Genomic DNA, 19,153 nt, shown 5'->3' on the forward strand with positions numbered 1-19,153 from the left:
TGTACATTTTTGTAATGGAGGGGGCGGAACTGTGTAAAAATGTTGATAATTGATATCTTGCAGGGGGAGGGTTTAGAGACAGACACCGAACATGGCGGCGCTCGGCAGCCGTGCAAATCGCCCAGAAAACGGCGAAAAACAAAGCAAATCTCCTCTCGTATCTCCTCTGAAAGTGCGAGAACTTCTAAACGAAGGGGTAGCCTCGGAAGACAACGTGTTTAATTGGTAAGAGTTTCGTTATAAATGATAGAGAAGTTGCAGAAAAGTGAGAATGTGCTGGAAGAATGCAGGGCAGGGGCGGTGAACAGTTTGACAATCGGATAAGTTTTTATTGAAAACCCTGATGGGAAATCTAACTTAAGCCTGTAGCTGTGTTTTTAAACATAGTATGGTCCAAAATGGACTTTAACTGATATAAACTGCTAGACCATATTGGTAAAATCAACAAACTAGCTAAAGACCACCAGCTTAGATCAGCAAAAAAAACATGTTACCAATCTCCCTGAATCCCCTTTTAACTTGTAGCTGGTTTTTGACCATTTGCTGATGCAGGCATTTCTTAGACCAGCAACAAACCAGCTGGTCAAACTGTTTTTTTTTTTGTTTTTTTTTTTTTGAAGCATGGTAATTGGACCTGCTATCCCACCTTGTTCCATATCAAATCTTAACATGTATTTTTCTGCAGGGTGATGATCTGTTTTGATTCACTTTTCTCTCCGTCTTTCAGTTCGCAGCAGGATTCAAGCACACTGTCTCCGAATGGCCTTGGGAAAGCTCCATGTGAGGCAGCAAACAAAGAAGCATTTTTCAACAGAGTAGAATCCTACTCCATATCCTTTTGAGTGTTGCTGTGAAACCATCTAGCTCAGTGCCTGAAGCTGGATTTGAGAAAGCAACAACCAGTTTGTGTTGCATATTAAATTGCATGTCTGGTTTAGACTAATCATAAATTAATTTGTTAGAATTTTCATTTAATCATTCATTGATTGTTTTCAAGATGTTGCATCACACGTCTAGTTGTTTGATTAATCTCTGCCAGGCAATCTATGATGAATGACAATATCTTTAAAATCTGACAGATTTCGTTGCCATGAAATCAGAATTGACAGTTCTAATTTTCCTTTATGGAATATTGCGGTGTTTATTAGAACATTTTCCTTAACATAAGCACTGTCTGAAATGGGCCGGAAAGCCCCGTGTGCTCTCACCGCTGAGATGTGCACGGTACGGCTGGATCAACATAGACTGTGATATGTTGAAGTGTTCTAGTTGCCAGGCTTTTCTCTGTGCATCAATCCAAGCAACACTGGACTTCCAGAAATGTGAGTTTTGCTCTGTTTTCATTCTAGAACCAAGCCATATTTTGTATCTGCACACATTTACTAATTTATTTTTACTGTTTTAGATGAAGGACGTATTTCGGAGTTGCTACAGCAGCTTCAAACGCAACATGAGAAATTCTGTTCCTGGCCAGATTTTCCATGTCCAGGTATTTTAAGAGGCTCACCAGTCTTCTGTGTCTGTCTGACATCTTAATCAGATATTGCTTGTCAATAATGTTGTTTGTGTTGCAGATCGCTTCTGGATGGTTCCTATTAATGAGCCTACGATACTACTCAGTGCCTTTGTAGACCGTTTCAAGAGCGCTTGCCTTCTAGAACAGCAGCTGCCTGCTATGAAGCCAGAGCAACTCAAAGCCATGGTATGTTAGTATATTTTTAAAGCAATGTCAAAGAATCGTTCTTCTATGCATTAATAATTTTGGATTTTCTTTTTCCTCAGAGCTTAACTGAAGATGTTGTAAGTGTCCTCCTGCAGCTGATTGAAGACGAGCAAGTGAAGCAAGGTGGTTCTCCCTCTAAGGTCTCATCAGATCCACTCTCTGTACAGGTGGCAGCATGCATTGTAGCCCTTTGTGGTTGGGCAGCCAGGTAAAAATTCAATCAGTGACTTTTGACAATCCAGCAATGACAAACTTTTTGCAGAACATTTAGGTTTGATGTAATTCTTTGCCTTGCCTCCATTTAGCCCGTCACTTCACAATATGAATCTACCCATTCTTACTTGTTCATACTGCATGAGAAAAGTAGGGATGTGGAACTTTTATCAAATGGAGACTGTTTCAGAGGGTGAAATCCCTCCGCAGTCTCCAACGTCCACTACCGCCTTGACTCCAACTCAAGGCACAAGTGGGGAAAAGGGAACGCCCACCTCACCATCCCAATCCCCTACTCCATGTCGCATGAAGCTGCGTAGTCAAGATTCCACACGCTCTGAGCAGGTCAGTCTTTTGTATTTTGACATTATGCAGTATATCTGCCTTTAGTCAGTCTTGATTTATTAAAGTTTAAGACTGTAAAACTTCCATATAAACTTAAAAGGGTTAGTTCACCCAAAAATGAAAATGATGTCATTAATGACTCACCCTCATGTCGTTCCAAACCCGTCAGACCTCCGTTCATCTTCGGAACACAGTTTAAGATATTTTAGATTTAGTCCGAGAGCTTTTTGTCCCTCCATTGAAAATGTATGTATGGTAGACTGTCCATGTCCAGAAAGGTAATAAAAACATCATTAAAGTAGTCCATGTGACATCAGTGGGTTAGTTAGAAGTTGTTGAAGCATCGAAAATACATTTTGGTCCAAAAATAACAAAAACTACGACTTTATTCAGCATTGTCTTCTCTTCCGGGTCTGTTGTCAATCCGGGTTCACGCAGGTTCACGCTGCTGATGTAAGACGCTGCTGACGTGTTATCCGGTGCGCCCGAGCTTCGTTTACAGTCTGAGGGAGACGCACGCTGTATTCAAGCTATTCTACATTGTTTGTATTTTGGTATTGGTATATTTTTTTTAAATGGTGTGTGTGTGCATGTCGCGGATGTCCTAATCGCCAAAACAATGATGTAAAAGTGCATTACCAACACAGACAGATGAAAGGATTCAATGGAATTGAATCGATGGAATCGGTGGAAGAGAAGACAATGCTGAATAAAGTCATAGTTTTTGTTATTTTTGGACCAAAATGTATTTTTGATGCTTCAAAAACTGCTAACCCACTGATGTCACATGGACTGCTTTGATGTTTTTATTACCTTTCTGGACATGGACAGTATACCATACAAACACTTTCAATGGAGGGACTAAATCTAAAATATCTTAAACTGTGTTCCGAAGATGAACGAAGGTCTGACGGGTTTGGAACGACATGTGGGTGAGCCATTAATGGCATGATTTTCATTTTTGGGTGAACTAACCCTTTAAAATATTTTTGATGAAATCCGAGAGCTCTCTGACCCCTCCATAGACAGCAATTTAATTACCACTGTCAAGGCTCAGAAAGTTATAGTTATAGTCCATATGATTATAGTGGTTCAACCTTAATGTTATGTAGCAACAAGAATGCTTCTTGTGTGCAAAAACCAAACAAAAATAGCAACTTTATTCAATAATTTCTTCTCTTCTGTCATTCTCCTACACAGTTTATGTTGTACATGTACTAAAGAGCTTCCGGGTTCTACGTCAGAATATCAGTATTGGCCGATGCTGTTCGCATGAGAAGCATGACTCATGCATGTGATGTGGATGCAGGAGACGGACAATACTGAGTATGTACAAGTGTCCTGACGTAAACCTGGAAACCTGCACCGTCTATACAATGTAAACACCGTGGGAGAATGACAGGAAAAAGAAGAAATTGTTGAATAAAGTCATTATTTTTTATTTGTTTTTGCGCACAAAAAGTATTCTCGTTGCTTCATAACATTAAGGTTGAACCACTGTAGTCATGTGGACTATTTTAACGATGTCTTTAGTACCTTCTGGACCTTGACAGTGGTAATTAAATTGTCTATGGAGGAGTCAAAGAGTTCTCGGATTTCATCAAACATATCTTAATTTGTGTTCTGAAGATGAACAAAGGTCTTAGGTTTGGAATGACATGAGGGTGAGTAATTAATGACAGAATTTTCATTTTTGGGTGAACTAACCCTTTAACTGGGAATGCCCGTTATATTTCGATAATGTTCTTCAGTCATAACCATCCAATTTGTCAACACTTGTGCATATAGATTGAGACTACATCATCTCCACTGGTTCCCCGCACAAGAATCAGAGACTCCCCTATCCCACATGAAGAGCTTCCGAGCCCCCTGCCCAGGGGCAAGAGACCAATGACCCGCAGCAGGGGCCAAGGAGAGAACCTGGCCATGGATGTGCCCTCTAGTCCACAGCGAAAGACAAAACGCCCACGACTCTCCTCTGCCAGTGGCTCTGTAAGGACTATTATTATGTATAAATTGCTGTTAATGTTGTTGTTATAGGGCAATGTAATATATTACATCCACTTTATTTGTCTGCATAACTTATAAATTATTTATATATAAATATACACACACATACACAGTATTGGCCAAAAATGATGTCCTTATGGGATATTTGCTTTTAATGACCCTACAAGTTCGATTAAACCATCAATTTTTTTGAATTTTAAACATCACATCTAAACACTGACTGAAGCCTGTTTTGTTTTTTTTCTGTTGTAGGAAGGGCCCATGCACAGACATGTGTTTGACCCAGTAGCTCAGCACAGAGACTGGTGTCCTTGGGTGAGTGTGGAAAAAGAGAAGGGCAATCTAGATGGCTCTGTCTTTGTTGGCTCTGAGGCAGAACTCCCTCAACCAGGCTGGAAAGCAGCACTCACCCTGTTCTTATCCATGAAAAGAAGCCTCAGTCCAGCAGGAGCCAGTCCATCTCAAGTGAGCCAAGTATCACACATTTGTATTTTGTTGTCATTTTTCATCCCTCTAACACATTTTTAATTATTATTATTTATCCAGGGCCCTCACGACAAATCAAAAAGGGTGTTCTCAATATTCCGACAGTGGCAGGTATCCTCCCAGTAAGCCAGTAAGTTGCACTTCAGAAGGTGGACTGGCAAACCCTGGTGACGTTATTCTAGTGGTACGCTGTCCTTTTGTAATAATGGCAGTAGTTTTATATCAGTGTTTCTTGATCATGTGAGTCTTGTTTACAGTTATGGGTTTGGTTGGGAAAGGGACAGTAAATCCACACGGATCAAGCGGCCTGTGCTGAAAGACCTTGCCTTGGAGCAGGAAAGCCCGGCAGAGTTCTTCTCAGAAATTGTAACTTTACAACACTGTTTTGAATCTGGGCCTGTCCAGTCAGCATTCAAACATCAACAGACCGGTGCTCTTTACCTCGCATGGACTGCCGAATAGTCCTTGCCACCTCAGGCTTTAAGGTTTTAGCCTAATTTAGGGAAGCTTTAGTGAAGCTTCTAGACCTACACTGGAAGACATGTTAGTTTTATCATCGCTGGACAGTTTTCAGATTAGCCAAGGATTTTTCTGCATTGTTTAAGTAGGTATATGATATTTACTTCCATAAATGTGAATGAGCCGAATCTCATTTTTAAAGATGTTTATCACCTTTTCCCCCACTTGCCAGCTGCCATATTTAGAAAAGAGTGCCAATGTAAATGGTTTTGCTTTTAGACCACTTTCTCTGTAAGTGCTGCCTGTAGTGTCCTTTGTCATGCATGCGATTCTTGCGCATCTCTACCTAAATTGAATAAACATTTTGCTGGTTTTCACTATGTATGTCTCTTTATGGTGTTGTCTTAAAGGGATACTCCACTTTTAAACATTTGATTCCTAAATCTTGTAAAATGCTATATTATGTTCCTTAATAAATGGGGGGGGGGGGGGATGTCTTTTCACAGTTTACTACCAATATTGAGCATTAATAACTGTTTAAATACAGATACATGTACATACAAAAGAAATAAGTTCGGTAACACGCAACAGCCATCATAACAAAGGGGTTCGTACATCAACTGTTACCGTAGACTAGAATATTACAATTTTTACAGATATACTACAAATTTGAATCGTCCCGTGTTTATGACATAGCCCGAAACACCGCATAGAAGGAGGGGGACACCTTTCGTCGCGCAGACGTGACGTCATCGGCGGAGGGATAGATAGATGTGAGAGAGAGAGAGCTGTGCGGGCAGAGGACTACCAGTACTATCCGCTGCGGACAGAAAGTGGAGGGCGAAAAATAACTAGAAACGACAGCTTGCCGTGTGCCAATGTTCAAAAATATACAGTTTCGGTAGAGGCCAAGGGATCGAGAATCAGTCGCAGAAGATTTGAGCTTCGGTCATCTGAAAGAGGAGTGTATAAAGATGTCGTCTCCAAGTCCGGGCAAAAGACGAATGGACACCGACGTGGTGAAACTGTATCCTTTAAAATATAAACAACACAATTACTGTAATGCTACAGCCGTGAAATACCTCCAGTATTCACGAAAACAGCCCGAAAACGCTTTTCTTATTGTTTTTAAACCATTCTGGGCGCCCGTCTGGTCTGAAAAACAGTTGTCAAAGCCAGTGTAATGGTTTATTGGATGGTGATCAGCTTTTGACAACAAAAGTGTTTTGATGGTTGTCAGTGCGGCCAGCAACAAAGCCAAGATTTCCAGACGCTCATTTCTCAAATAACATAACTCAATCTAGAAATATATTTTTTTCTCGACGGGATTTGTTCGTTGTCAGTGTTCAAAGGCAGAAATGTTGAGGATTATTTATAGCAGATATGTTGCACTGTGTCCTTTGAGTGTTTTGTCATCGCTTTTCTCTTCAAATCCACACCAACGCTTGACATCCACAGGATTTAAACACATATTTGTATAGATACCACTCGGATATCTATATTTATATGGTGTCTGACAAAACTAGACGTGTTTTTGACCAAAATAGTGAATGTTACTATGCATTTGGCCTGCTAGCGAGCTAGCACAACCTCACAAGCCAGTTATTTATTTATTTGTTGATTGTTTTTGTTTCTGTTTTATCATCAAAATAGACATTTGTAGGCCTTTCAAGACATTTTAGCACGGCTTTATTAGTATTTCAAGAAAACAATGCGATCTTCGTGCACATAAATTGTTGACTTAAATATAGACGCTTTAAAATGTTTTTAAATAACAACGTCAGAATTGACAGAAACTTCAGATTCAGCGTCATTTTATAACCTAGTTTGAATGTGTTTTTCTCTTTCATGAAGGATCCATCTTGTTTTTCTGGCTTTTGTTAAGGTCGAATGTTCTCGTTTTTTTGGGGCTAAATATTTTGACAGGAAATTTAGCCTGTATTTACCATCATTTTTAAGTTGTAGCTACAATGGTTGGGTGCGGATGTTTGTCACTAGTCTATAAGAATCCCTTTGGTTTATATGGCATGACTGACACACAGCAAAAGTTTTGCATAGTTATTTTTCGTCGTCTTTTGCTCAAGAGTTCTATGGCTATTATGTGTGCAACCATGCCTTTATTCGTAATGTGGTTTGGCTGTGCTGTCAGTGTGTTTTGTTGAGGTTTTTGTCGATCTAAGCATCTAGAACACGCAGTTCTGTTGGTTTTTTAAACGTTTGGTTGATCATTTATGAAGTGCAGTTATGTCAAGCTGTTTGAAACAAAAGAAACCCGCATAGATTTGTTTGCTTTTAAAGATCAGTTAAGTTTCCGTGCTTCTGACTGTCCTCACTCGACTCAGAGTTTACTGTCTGTTCAGTCTGTGCCGTTTAATTTCTGTCTTGTGTAGGATTATAACGTCTGCACATTGGAAGCAAATTATGAAACACTCTTTGGGATATTGTAAAGTCCTGAAAGGCTCTGGGAATGTCTCGTTATGTTTTTGTCTCGAGCAGTAGGAACTAGCCTTATGATTGGCCACTCTGTTACTACCCGGAAACTGCAAGTAGGTGGGATTAAACAGTGAGTTGAGTGACAGTATTTCCTAGTTAAAGCTGAAGGGTGTAATGTTTTTCAATGAGAAAATACTTTCTTCCTTCTTAGTATAATATGCAGATATATTTATCAGTAGGGGTTTATTAGGTTAATTTCTCTTAAGTGTGAAAAAGTGTGGCCCACAAACAACAACATTAGTTCAACCAATAGAGTACAACAGTCGGTTCTGAAAGAAAACAAAAATCCCATTCATTTTCTCTGTAGGGGAGTAGATTTTTAATGATATGTATAAACATTTTAAGACAGACCTTCTGTGAACTACAAGGTTGTTAATGGTGTATGTTTTTTTTTTTACATTTTAAAGCCACCAGATTGCATTATTTTAACTTTTTTTTTATTAAATAATTGTTTAGCAGTGGAAAAACTACATTATCCATAATTTTGCAGAAAAACCTCCCACCAATCAGAGAATCAGAACAAGCAAATCATGCATAAAGAACCATCCACTCCCCTGAAGAACTGTGAATTTATATTTTAATTTTACTTCGATATATATTGCACATAAAAAATAGTTTTTATTTTGATTGACAGTTGCAGTGCTTCATGGGATTGTAGTTCTTTTCCTCATTAAAGCTGTTTTTTTTTAATTTTGCTTGTTTTTGAAATACTTTTTTGATTCAGATCAAAGTTAATGTGATTCACCTCGTATGCTGGTTGGTTTGGTTCGTGGCTTATATCTCTCAAATTAAGACTTTTTTTTTTTTTTTTTTATTCCTAATGGGAAAAATAAATGGAAAACGAATACTTTCAGAAACCATGTGAGTTTGGGGGTGGGGCCATCTTTTTATCAACCGGTAGCAGACAAAGGTTCAGAAACCTGTTTTACTGTTGTCTAGTGATGCTGAAAATTCACACTTCAGGGGTCAAGGGTGGAGGTTAAAGGTGAACGGACAGTTGATGGCAGGGGCAACTTTTTCGAGCCTTTCAAGCAGGTGGCGATTGTGACCTAAAAGTTTTCTTTAGTTTAAAGTAATTAAAGGAAGTTCGGAGGCGGGTCATGCGTGTACAGAGATAAATACAGTAATGATGTCATTTACCTACTCTATTATTTTGGTCAGCTGGATCCCACAATCCTTTCACTGGGAAAACATGAGATCAGTAATTGTCCAGACTGTCCGGAAAAATTAACAGTAACTTTATTGCTTTGCTCCTCCAAAAAAGTTAGTTTTACCTAATTGGTGAAGAGTTTGTATTTATTTATTTATATGCATTTTAAGTTAGTACATTAGATTAGATGATAATGAGTAGGCCATCTATAGGCTGTTTTCCTTTAAAATGTGGCTTTGTGTACTATCCAAACATTTCTTTTCTTAGGGCATTTCAACACAACATTAGCCCTTTCACACCAAGAACAATAAAGATAACTATAACAATAACTATATTATCCTAAACACTAGCGGCCGATATCATTCTGTGTGTTTTAAATGTGCGCTGCAGTTTTGTCATTCGCTGCTTTAAATACTTAATCTCTTTAAAGCAGGATGAATTCGATTGGCTGTCAATGTTTTTATCGTTCATCAGCTGGAAAAATATAATTCTGAAAATGATTCCAATGATATAGTTTCTCTGTGCCATTATTGTTATAGTTGTGGTGTGAACTGTGCAGTTCTTTTATATTTAGAACAATTATTAGAACTATATCTTTATCGTTATAGTTATTGTCTTAAAGGGTTCGTTCTCTCAACAATGAAAATTCTGTCATCATTTACTCACCGTCATGTTCTTCCAAACCCATAAGACTTTTGTTCATCTTCGGAACACAAATGAAGATATTTTTAATGAAATCTGAGCGATTTCTGTCCATCTATTGACAGCTACGCAACTACCACTTTGACTCTTCAAAATGTTCATAAATAGATTGTAAAAAAAATTTTTAGTCGATCGCTTTATACACTGGACAAATTTAATTTGGGCTTTTATTTCATATAAACATTCATGAACGCACACATCAGTTATGGTAAACGGAAGCTTAAGCATGTTGGCTTGAAGTGCAAGAACCAATGAGGTTCATTCTCGTGTGTCACGCAGCACATTTGAGCTTCCGCAAGAGGTTTGTTCTCGCTCGTCAAGCAGGTTCGGTTGAGCTTCTGTTTATGTTCGCTGATCAGTGTTTATATGTGGATAAAAGCCTAAATTCAATCATATAAAGCGATCGTGTCTCTTCAGAAAATTTGGACTAAACCGCTCGATACATATGGATTAGTTTTACAATCTCTTAATGAACTTTTTGAAGCATCAAAGTGTAGTTGCGTAGCTGTCAATGGAAATCTCTCAGAAATCTCTCAGATTTCAATTATCAGATATCTTCATTTGTGTTCCGAAGACGAACGAAAGTCTTTTGGGTTTGGAACAACATGAGGGTGAGTAAATGTTGACAGAATTTTCATTTTTGGATGAACTATCCCTTTAAATTTGAGGCTGACCAATGGCAGGTGAGGGGAATGATCATAAAACAGCTAATTTTGGTGATGTTTGGCTCAGAAATTATATTTAAACAATCTTAATCGTGAGGATCTGGATGAGATCTGTGCATGGGATCTGGGACACCTATAAAACAATATGGTGGGTGGACGGTCACATTTCTGTCATTGCAAAGCACATGCAAAGAAGCCCACCCTCCCCCAAAATACACACTGACAGCCATGAGAAAACACAACCTAAATACCCTATTCCCTTAAGAGGAATCCGACAGACGTGACAACTGGGAGCAGGTTTCCAGAGTGCCTCCTGTTGCTTTGCACAAGTGTTTTCAACTGGGATGTGGTGTTTTCCATACATAACTATTGTTTTCCGTAATATCCTTCTGACATAACCTGAAATGCACACCACCTTATGAAGGGCAAGCAGCACGGCCGTTTAGAGAGAGTTGCTGTTATGATCGGACTCCACGATCCTATCCGGTAATTTGCTGCAGGCACAAGAGAGCTGTGGATCTGGAACACGCTCAACTGGGAATTCACGAAATGAATGTCAGAATGACCTCGCCGTGCAGAGCTGCCTTAAGCACTTCCTAAGCTCGAGCGAGAGAGATGATGACCCGTCTTTGACATCACCAGATACTTCTGAAACATGCTCAAACAGGTCAGAGCTGGCTGTTGGCTTTGACAGGGCAGCATGGAATAGCATAATGTCAATATGTTGTGTAACATCTGTTGCACTTCTCATTTAGCCTATCGTCTGTTCGCTGAGGGATGTAGGTCTTTTGAATTTATTTATCTGAAACTCCTCCTGATTTAATCAGTGTAGACTGAGTTCTAGTGGTTCTTGTTTTTTTTCTCACGGTGCCAAACCACATCTTGATCTAATTAGCTAGACCAACTGTAATCGAAGTGCTCGTTTCATACTGATTTCATTGCCTTTGAAATGCATCAATAGTTAGCAAGGTGAGTTTACCTAGTGAGTCTAATGATTCATCATTATGAAATCTTCAGCAATAAGTCATCAATGTCACTGGACACCTAAAGTGTTTAACTAATCTTTTCATATTTTTCATTTTGACCTACATATATTAGATTCAAGTAAATTGTTTTGCACTTGAAATTTGAAAAACAATTGATAAAACACTAAATTATTGCACACCATTTGCGCTACAAACATGATTTATCTTACGAAATATGACTTCCGCCCGCTGAATGAAAAAAACGCAAAATAGACTTAAATTGGCTTAAATCCTTAAATCTTCTTAAATTTAATATTACGTTTACATGTACAATTATAAAACACTTTTTTTAGACTTGGAAGTGGGCTGTTTGGACTCTTGCACAGACAAGCAACTTAACTTTAGAAAATATTTAAATAAAATTTAAATAACTTTTTTTTAAAGGTTCAGTTTTTGGTTATTGCTGTCTCCATAGGAATAATATAACATACATTGTATCCGAACCAGCCATTATATGATAAAAGTCTCTTTTGTGTTCATTTTGTCATCGGCCCAAAGTCTCACTTCGTATAGCCTAAGTCAGTGGTTCCCAAACCTGTTCTGGAGGACCCCCCGCACTGCATATTTTGGATGTCTCTCTCATCTAACACACCTGATTCAACTCATTAGCTCATTAGTAGAGACTGCAGGACCTGAAGTAGGTGTGTCAGATAAGGGCGACATACAAAATGTGCAGTGCTGGGGGTCCTTCAGGACAGGTTTGGGAACCACTGGCCTAAGTCCCTTTAAGACAAGTCGTTTCACTCGGTGGCCATCTTTGAAATGCCTTTGAAATGCAAGTTAAGCTCCTATCTCTTTGAATTGGGAAACATCAAATTCTCCAAAGCTGTTTGCCAAGAGTTCGATTAAATTTCATACTTGAAATCACCAATGAAATCTGACAACTGTTTCTAAACGCTCAAATCATGACAAAAACGGTATTTTTTCATCATGGCTGGATCAAGCTAATGCGCACGTGTCTCTATAGGCGATTGGCTCTTATTTAGAAGGTGGGACTTATTCTGCCATATTGCACGTTGCACTTTCTCCCGTTCAAAACAATACTAGTGACGCATCTTGTGTTATTCTATAGTCTTTTGGTATAGCTGCATGTTAAATGTCAAATATGTGCCATTATTGTGTCTGTATTCAGAAGGCACAACCTTTTTTGAAAGGTGATTTGATGACTTGTGCCAGGTTTGATCATTGTATTTGGATGTATGCTCTTAACACAAGTGCTATCCATGATTACTTGCTGTTTTTCTGGTCCATTAATCATGGGACTTCTTTGCTGGATTACTGTAAACTTGCTTCCATTGTGAGAATTTGTTTGGCTAATAAGAGAGCATTTACAACTTGTTTTATAGTCGGCGTGATGGCCACTGGCATTGCTGCCAGCTCTTACATATTCAAAGAATATGCAAACATGTTAAAAGAAAAACATCTAGGTGTTCCCATTGTTTAATTTTGACTACTGAGAATCAAGTAGAGGATTATAAGCGAAAAGCAAGACCCCTTCAGGAATGCTTTGTGTTTCTATCCACTTGCTTGACTGCCAAGGATTTAGACGAGCAAACAAAGACCACATAAGCGATTTTACACAGGAAAAATAAAGAGATTGACTGTTAGACTCTTACAAAGATGATTATGCAATCCCACCTTTTTTTAAAAAGCACAGGCATCGCTGTTTGTAAACAGCATTTGTTAATGGTAGTTAGCTCAGCGGTATGAATCCCTCCCCGTAAGGCTGCCAGTTGAATAGCAATGCTGTACTTCTCCTTGGCTCGAAGTCTCCGTCTTGTTGTCAGCCTGAAGGTTTGTCATAACACTTCAGCGCCATGTATGTGGTGGCGAGGGGGAGGGGGATTCCTAGTGTACCAGCATCCATTGTTCGGCTCCGCTAATTTGGAGAAAGATGCAGGGAGCAGCGAAAGTTTTCCGGGGCCCTTGCCAGCACTGTAAAGGGAAAACCAGCAACATTAGAAATGCCCCCTTGTGATTATTGGAGTGTATCCGATCCCCATGGTGCTGAGGCAAAGGCCCCGGTGTGTAAGACCAATTGAGGGCTTTATCTGATGCGATCGAGCCCTTTTGTGCGTGAGCCGACATCCGGCCTTCCCCAGCCTGCTTTCACATGCCCATGGAGTCTTATGACTGCACCGCTACTGTGTTATTGCCTGTCTGTCAGCTGCTAGAGCAAGATATTTCCTATCATTCTCACCTGTTTTTGCTGTTATAATGTGCATATGTTGAACTGAAATGACTCAGAAGGGCTAACGCTTGGTGTCATTGAAATTTCCTGTAGCTCAACTGGTATAGCATGGCGCTAAAAACATCAACATCACAGGCATCAATGCACCGTAAGTCGCTTTGGATAAAGCCGATAACATAAATTTGAAATGCAAAAATAAATTATTTCATTTTATGTGCAGTGTTGGGGGTAACGCATTACAAGTAATGTGAGTTACGTAATCAGATTACTTTTTTAAAAAGTAACTAGTAAAGTAATGCATTACTTTTAAATTTACAACAAAATATGAGTTGAAATTCAAGTTCAAATAAATAATGCAAGTTATCCATTTATTGACTGGCACCTCTCCTGGCGTTGTGTGCGCCGTGTAAACATGATGGTTATTCTAGACTAAATGTAAGCAAACATTTACTTATTTACTTCTTTTCCTGTGTCCTATTATTTTGTATTCCAGAATGGCAGCAAGCTGAAAGGCTTGTTTGTTTGAACTGCACCCTCTTGTGTACAGGCGTTCATTTCACTTTTGGTGTGAAATAGCCATTACATTTGCCAAAAATAGATCTTTTTTTTGTTTTGTTTTTTGTTATAAAAGCAAATAAACAAACAGCCCAACCTAGATAAGAAAATGTAACGCAAAAGTAGCATAACACATTACTTTCCATAAAAAGTAACTAATTGAACAATTAGCTACTTTTTTAGGGAGTAACACAATATTGTAATGGATTACTTTTAAAAGTAACTTTTCCCAACACTAGGTTAAAGGTACACTATGTAAATGTTTTTTTTGTTCAGAATTTACAAAATTTATATTATGAGCGAGTACATCATGAATCCATCTTCCAAAGTTTACTTCCAACTTTTTTTGTCTTATCCTGAATCACTACGGTACGCCTAAAATAAGTGTTTATATTCAGATTATTTTTGAGCGAGTGGGACGACAACCGTTGCGGGGTAACCCAGTATCTGCGTGACTCATTATATACATAAACAGAGGGAAGTAGCTCCTGCAACAATGTTCTTCCACTAGACACATGCAGTTTTGTTTATTAACCGCTAGAACGGCAAAAGTTACAAACTACTGTACCGTTAAGAAAACATTGGAAGTTTCTTTTAGAGTCATCATTTATTTACTTATTTCATAATATTTATTGTGATTATTTATTTATATTTATGCCATAGTATGTATTTATTAATTAATTTTTTTATGGAGCTTGGCAATCTGATTAGCCGTCCATTTTCAATTGTATGGAAAACAGTAGCCTGGACATCCTGCTAAATGTCTCATTCTGTGTTTCTCAGATGAAAAACTTTTTTGAGCAGTGTTAGCAGGTAAATTAAGAAACAATTTTCACTTTTGTATAAAATATTTAATTTCAGTTTTTATGTCAAAATTATGTAGCTTTACCAAATATTGCCCAGTTTTTCTGTATATGAGCTTAATTTATCTACAAGATACAAATGTAGATGAGATTATTGACTGTAAAGGATTGTTTCTGTTACAGTGGGTTTGACGAACAGGGAGGGCAAACGGTCGGGTCATGGATGCGTCTGCCTCTTGACAGTGGGAGATTTGAGGCCCTCAGTAATCCCACAATAACACTGCAGTTTCCTGCACGCATGGCCAACCTCAGGCTGAAAAACAGATGGACTGAAGTTCCTCTCTTTGTCTGATGATGTTTGGGGCTGTGCCACATGTGTGCATTTTTCCCTTTTGAGAATAAACTAATCACCATTTTTATAACGGTCCAAAGCACACAACAATTATCTGTTAAATCAAATCTAAATGCTGCAGATAAACAGATTTAATCGCTACTGTGAAACTAGATAATCAGATTAGCTTTGATGTGTATGAATATCTTTGTGACCTATGTTAGAATGTCTTGCTTTACTGATGTATAACTACCGATTGTGGATGTTAGGCGCCCTTATTTGATGGAGAAGTTGGAAGTATTGCATTTGTGCGAGTCGTGGTGTAATCAGCTGAGTGCACAGACACTTTATCATGTCGCTGCAGGATGTTTCAGGTGATATGGTTGCTTGAGCCATGGTGTGTTGCATGCTGATGGACCCTGCCCTTTATAACTCACAGAACCCTGTTTGGAAAAGCTAGAAAAAATAGATTGGACTTATTTCTTTTCTTAAAATTGTAATATATAGATGATGTCTGCAACTCTCATTGTGAAAGAGACAAGGAAGATTATTACTGCCTAATTATCTACATATAGTAGGCTGTCAGTCGGATTATATATATATATATATATATATATATATATATATATATATATATATATATATATATATATATATATATATATATATATATATATATATATATATATATATATATATATATATATATATTTGGGAAGAAAAATACTTCAGGAAACATGACTAAATGCAATTGAGGTCAGTGTGCCGAGGGACGAAATAAACATTTTAAGCAGCATCGTTATGAGGGTGGGATTACACACATACACAGACTAACATTAATGACTGTTTTGTTTGCTGTTTGTTTATGGGAATGAAAGCAGGGTCCACTTGGCCACAGAATGTGATTCTGGTGAAAGGCGGTGCATGTTTGGCTGGTTTGTGTCTTCTCAGGAACCGACCCTAAGTGAGCAGGAAAGAAAGAGATCAAGATCTCTCACTGGAGATTCTGTTACTCATAATAGCAGTGTAGCCTTGTGATGCCTCTACTGTAAACTTTATGGCCTCATTTTTAGTATGAAATAAATGGCTAATTGAAGTTAAGACTCTTTTTAGAAGTTGTTACATATGTTACAGACAGTTTGTTACACTAAAAATGCAAATCATGTTTAATTTTCTGGTCTTTGTGAAAATGCAGTTGAACCGTACACTGTATGCCAACAAACATTCCTGGGTCATACGTGGCAGTGCATAGGTTGAAGTTTTATACACGAGGGCATTTCATTTGGATTTCACTGCCTTTGAACTGTGGGTTGAAACGGGCATTGATATGTTAAGTGTGCTGAGGCTTTTCTTTCCCCGTCTCTTTTGCTCCATCAGTATTCACCAACTATGTTCAGGCCTCTGGGATCAGAGTTTTCATCCTAACAGAGCGCTTCAGATTGCAGCATTCCACTCGGAATAAGAAACTTGTGATGTCGGAAGGGAGGTTAGCTGCTTTCTTATGGAGTAAAATCAAAACAGATTTGGATCCTGCACTAGAGTAGATCAGAATACTTTGCTGGCAGATCATGGGCTGCTCAACCTTGAAGCTGTGCCGTATGTGACTGTTGATATGCCAAATGGGTTTATGGTATTTTGTAGTGTCTTTTTTGTGTTTCTTTAAGATTGTGTGCATTTTTTTATAAATTGATTGTTAGATGGAGACCAAAATATGTGTGATTAGTTTGAAAATGGCCTTTAGAAAAAAGTTGCGGTCATTTCCTCTGCAGTAAACAATAATAATTGCACATCAGATGAATCAGAATGGTAATGAAGTCAGTTGCCCGTATTAGATTAAAAGCTAAGGTTTGTTGGGTCTCATGATAATGGTTTCTGCAGGAGAGTGTTGCTATACACTTGCACATCTGAAACCATTTTAACTGCAGAAAACATGACACATGTCAGGTTCCGTGATGTAATTTCCCATCCTCAAGGTTACAACAAGGAAAATCGCATGCAAGACAATGATATTTTAGTATATAGTATTATAGTATTTATTAATGTTTTGAATTGGCTTTTATTTTTAGTTTATCAGTTTTCATTTTAATTGCAGTTTATGTTTGTCAATTTATTTAATTTAGTTTTAGAAGTATTACTACTTCACATTAAATGTATTTTATTTCAGTTATTTGCAGAGGCAACATTTTCATTTAGGTTTTTAAGTTTAAATTTTCATCTAATATTTATATTTTATTTCATAATTTTTTCAATTAGAGAAAATAATTTTTAATAGTTTGTTACAAAACTACATCAGTGACCTTTCCATAACAAAAGCATCTCTTCTTCAGACAGTATAATTCAATAATTGTATAAGTAGGGGTGGGCGATTATACCAGTAGAAATTTGTTAACCAGTTGAGATTTTGGACTGTCGTCTCTATTGTGGTTACTTTCACGTGATGCTGCTATGCTACGTTGTCACAAAAGCTTATCATTTGCTTGTGTTTTTAATAGGGCTGCACGATTAATCGCATGCTATTCTCACGCGCATTTCGTCAGTAAAGCCGGTTCCCTGATTACCGCTAAATCGCCATCACCTGTTTTTAAACGGAGCGCCTTTTAATAGACAGAGCCGTAGATCACTGAAAAGCCACGCAATATCGCGTTCATATCGCAGATGAATCGCCTGCGATAATGAACGCGATATTGCGTGGCTTGTCTGTGATCTACGGCTCTGTCTATTAAAAGGCGCTCCGTTTAAAAACAGGTGATGGCGATTTAGCGGTAATCAGGGAACCGGCTTTACTGACGAAATGCGCGTGAGAATAGCATGCGATTAATCGTGCAGCCCTAGTTTTTAAGCATTGCAGTTTAAAAACAAGTGATTTTAAACCATTGAAGTGCAGTAAACAGTGAAAGACAACTGTCTGAGAGACTCACGCACATGAAGCTGCTGCTCATAGAGCGTGTAAGTACTGAACTGAGTTCCTTTTGCTACCTGATTGGGCTTGAACCGGTTAAATGCACATGATTGTATGTCAAAGTGACCATGTCTTTGCAATTAAACAGTCATTTATGCCTTAAATGAACTGAAACAGTTGAAGGAAAATGCACAGGTATGTTAGATCTGTGCAGTCTGTCTTAAAGTGACAGCATCCAAAATATACCTGTTGTCGTTTGTGTTATTAATGTTACTCAGACAACAAAAGAGAAAATCTCTAACTGCTCTTGACTGAATCACTTTTGTAAATTAGTAAGAATAAATTTATATTAATTTACACAGTGACGACACTGCAGTGTTTTATATATATACATTTGATTCCATTTATTCAATTTATGAAGTATTTCTTATGTCTAGTGAATTTTTAGTTTAAGTTTTTCAGGTTGGCCTATTTCATTTGTGTCTTTATTCTGTTGTAGTTTTTTTCCTATATGCTTGTAATTAGCTTTTTTGTTCTTTCTTTATCACTGTTTACTTGTCTTTAGTATGTTTTTTATTTATTTATTTATTTTTACTTAGGCTAGTTTTTTATGATATCCCTAGGGTTGGACAATCAAGTCTCTTGTCATGTTTGAAGCCAAAGGGGCATAAGTGCAATCCATTTGACTTCAAATCCTTGGTATGTTCAGACTATATACTGTTAGCTGCCTCTAGGTTTTTGTACTCCAATATTGCCAACAGAAAGCATTATTATGTTCAGGCTTTGAACTCCAGGTCTTTGCATGACTCTGTGAAATGGCACACACATATGTCGCTGCCTTGAGCACTGTCTTACAACTGCTTCCCTTATTTAGAGGGCATAGCATGCAGTGTTTAAGGCCAGGGTCCATTTCGGCATTGTATGCCAGAGGTCAGCTGGACTCTGACCCAGCAGTGATGGTCAACACTTCCACTGCAGTTCAAGTTAACAGAATAACTATACAATGTAGCCTACATGCATCCATTATTGGTTGTCTCAATGCTCCAAACTATTTTATTTATTTTATTTTCTTGAAAATGTTTAATTTTCTAATTAATTATCAT

The 19,153-nt window shown here is 38.0% G+C and overlaps 2 protein-coding genes across 2 annotated transcripts in view; both read left to right on the forward strand.

Annotated features, from left to right (window-relative positions):
- Positions 1-77: 77 nt before the first annotated feature.
- Positions 78-5,598, forward strand: zc3hc1 (zinc finger, C3HC-type containing 1). Its single transcript, XM_067391023.1, has 10 exons — positions 78-225; positions 728-829; positions 1,171-1,322; positions 1,406-1,489; positions 1,575-1,702; positions 1,783-1,931; positions 2,029-2,281; positions 4,070-4,273; positions 4,544-4,756; positions 4,838-5,598. Exons 1-10 carry the CDS (start codon positions 92-94, stop codon positions 4,901-4,903), a joined length of 1,485 nt encoding a protein of 494 aa, XP_067247124.1. The 5' UTR covers positions 78-91; the 3' UTR covers positions 4,904-5,598.
- A 419-nt stretch (positions 5,599-6,017) lies between these two features.
- The window catches only part of ube2h (ubiquitin-conjugating enzyme E2H (UBC8 homolog, yeast)), a 36,048-nt gene continuing 22,912 nt past the window's right edge, over positions 6,018-19,153 (forward strand). Inside the window, exon 1 of the mRNA XM_067391868.1 lies at positions 6,018-6,263. Within this exon, the coding sequence (XP_067247969.1) occupies positions 6,211-6,263 (53 nt within the window). The 5' untranslated portion in view covers positions 6,018-6,210. The remainder of the gene's footprint in view (positions 6,264-19,153) is intronic.

Source organism: Chanodichthys erythropterus, chromosome 8 (genome assembly GCF_024489055.1).
Source record: "Chanodichthys erythropterus isolate Z2021 chromosome 8, ASM2448905v1, whole genome shotgun sequence".
Lineage (NCBI taxonomy): Eukaryota > Metazoa > Chordata > Actinopteri > Cypriniformes > Xenocyprididae > Chanodichthys > Chanodichthys erythropterus.

Coding starts and splice junctions, on each gene's coding strand:
- zc3hc1 (XM_067391023.1), top strand. CDS start 92: ATGGCGGCGCTCGGCAGCCGTGCAAATCGCCCAGAAAACGGCGAAAAA. Junction 2,282..4,069: donor ATTCCACACGCTCTGAGCAG/GTCAGTCTTTTG, acceptor TTGTGCATATAG/ATTGAGACTACATCATCTCC. Junction 4,757..4,837: donor CAGGAGCCAGTCCATCTCAA/GTGAGCCAAGTA, acceptor TTATTTATCCAG/GGCCCTCACGACAAATCAAA.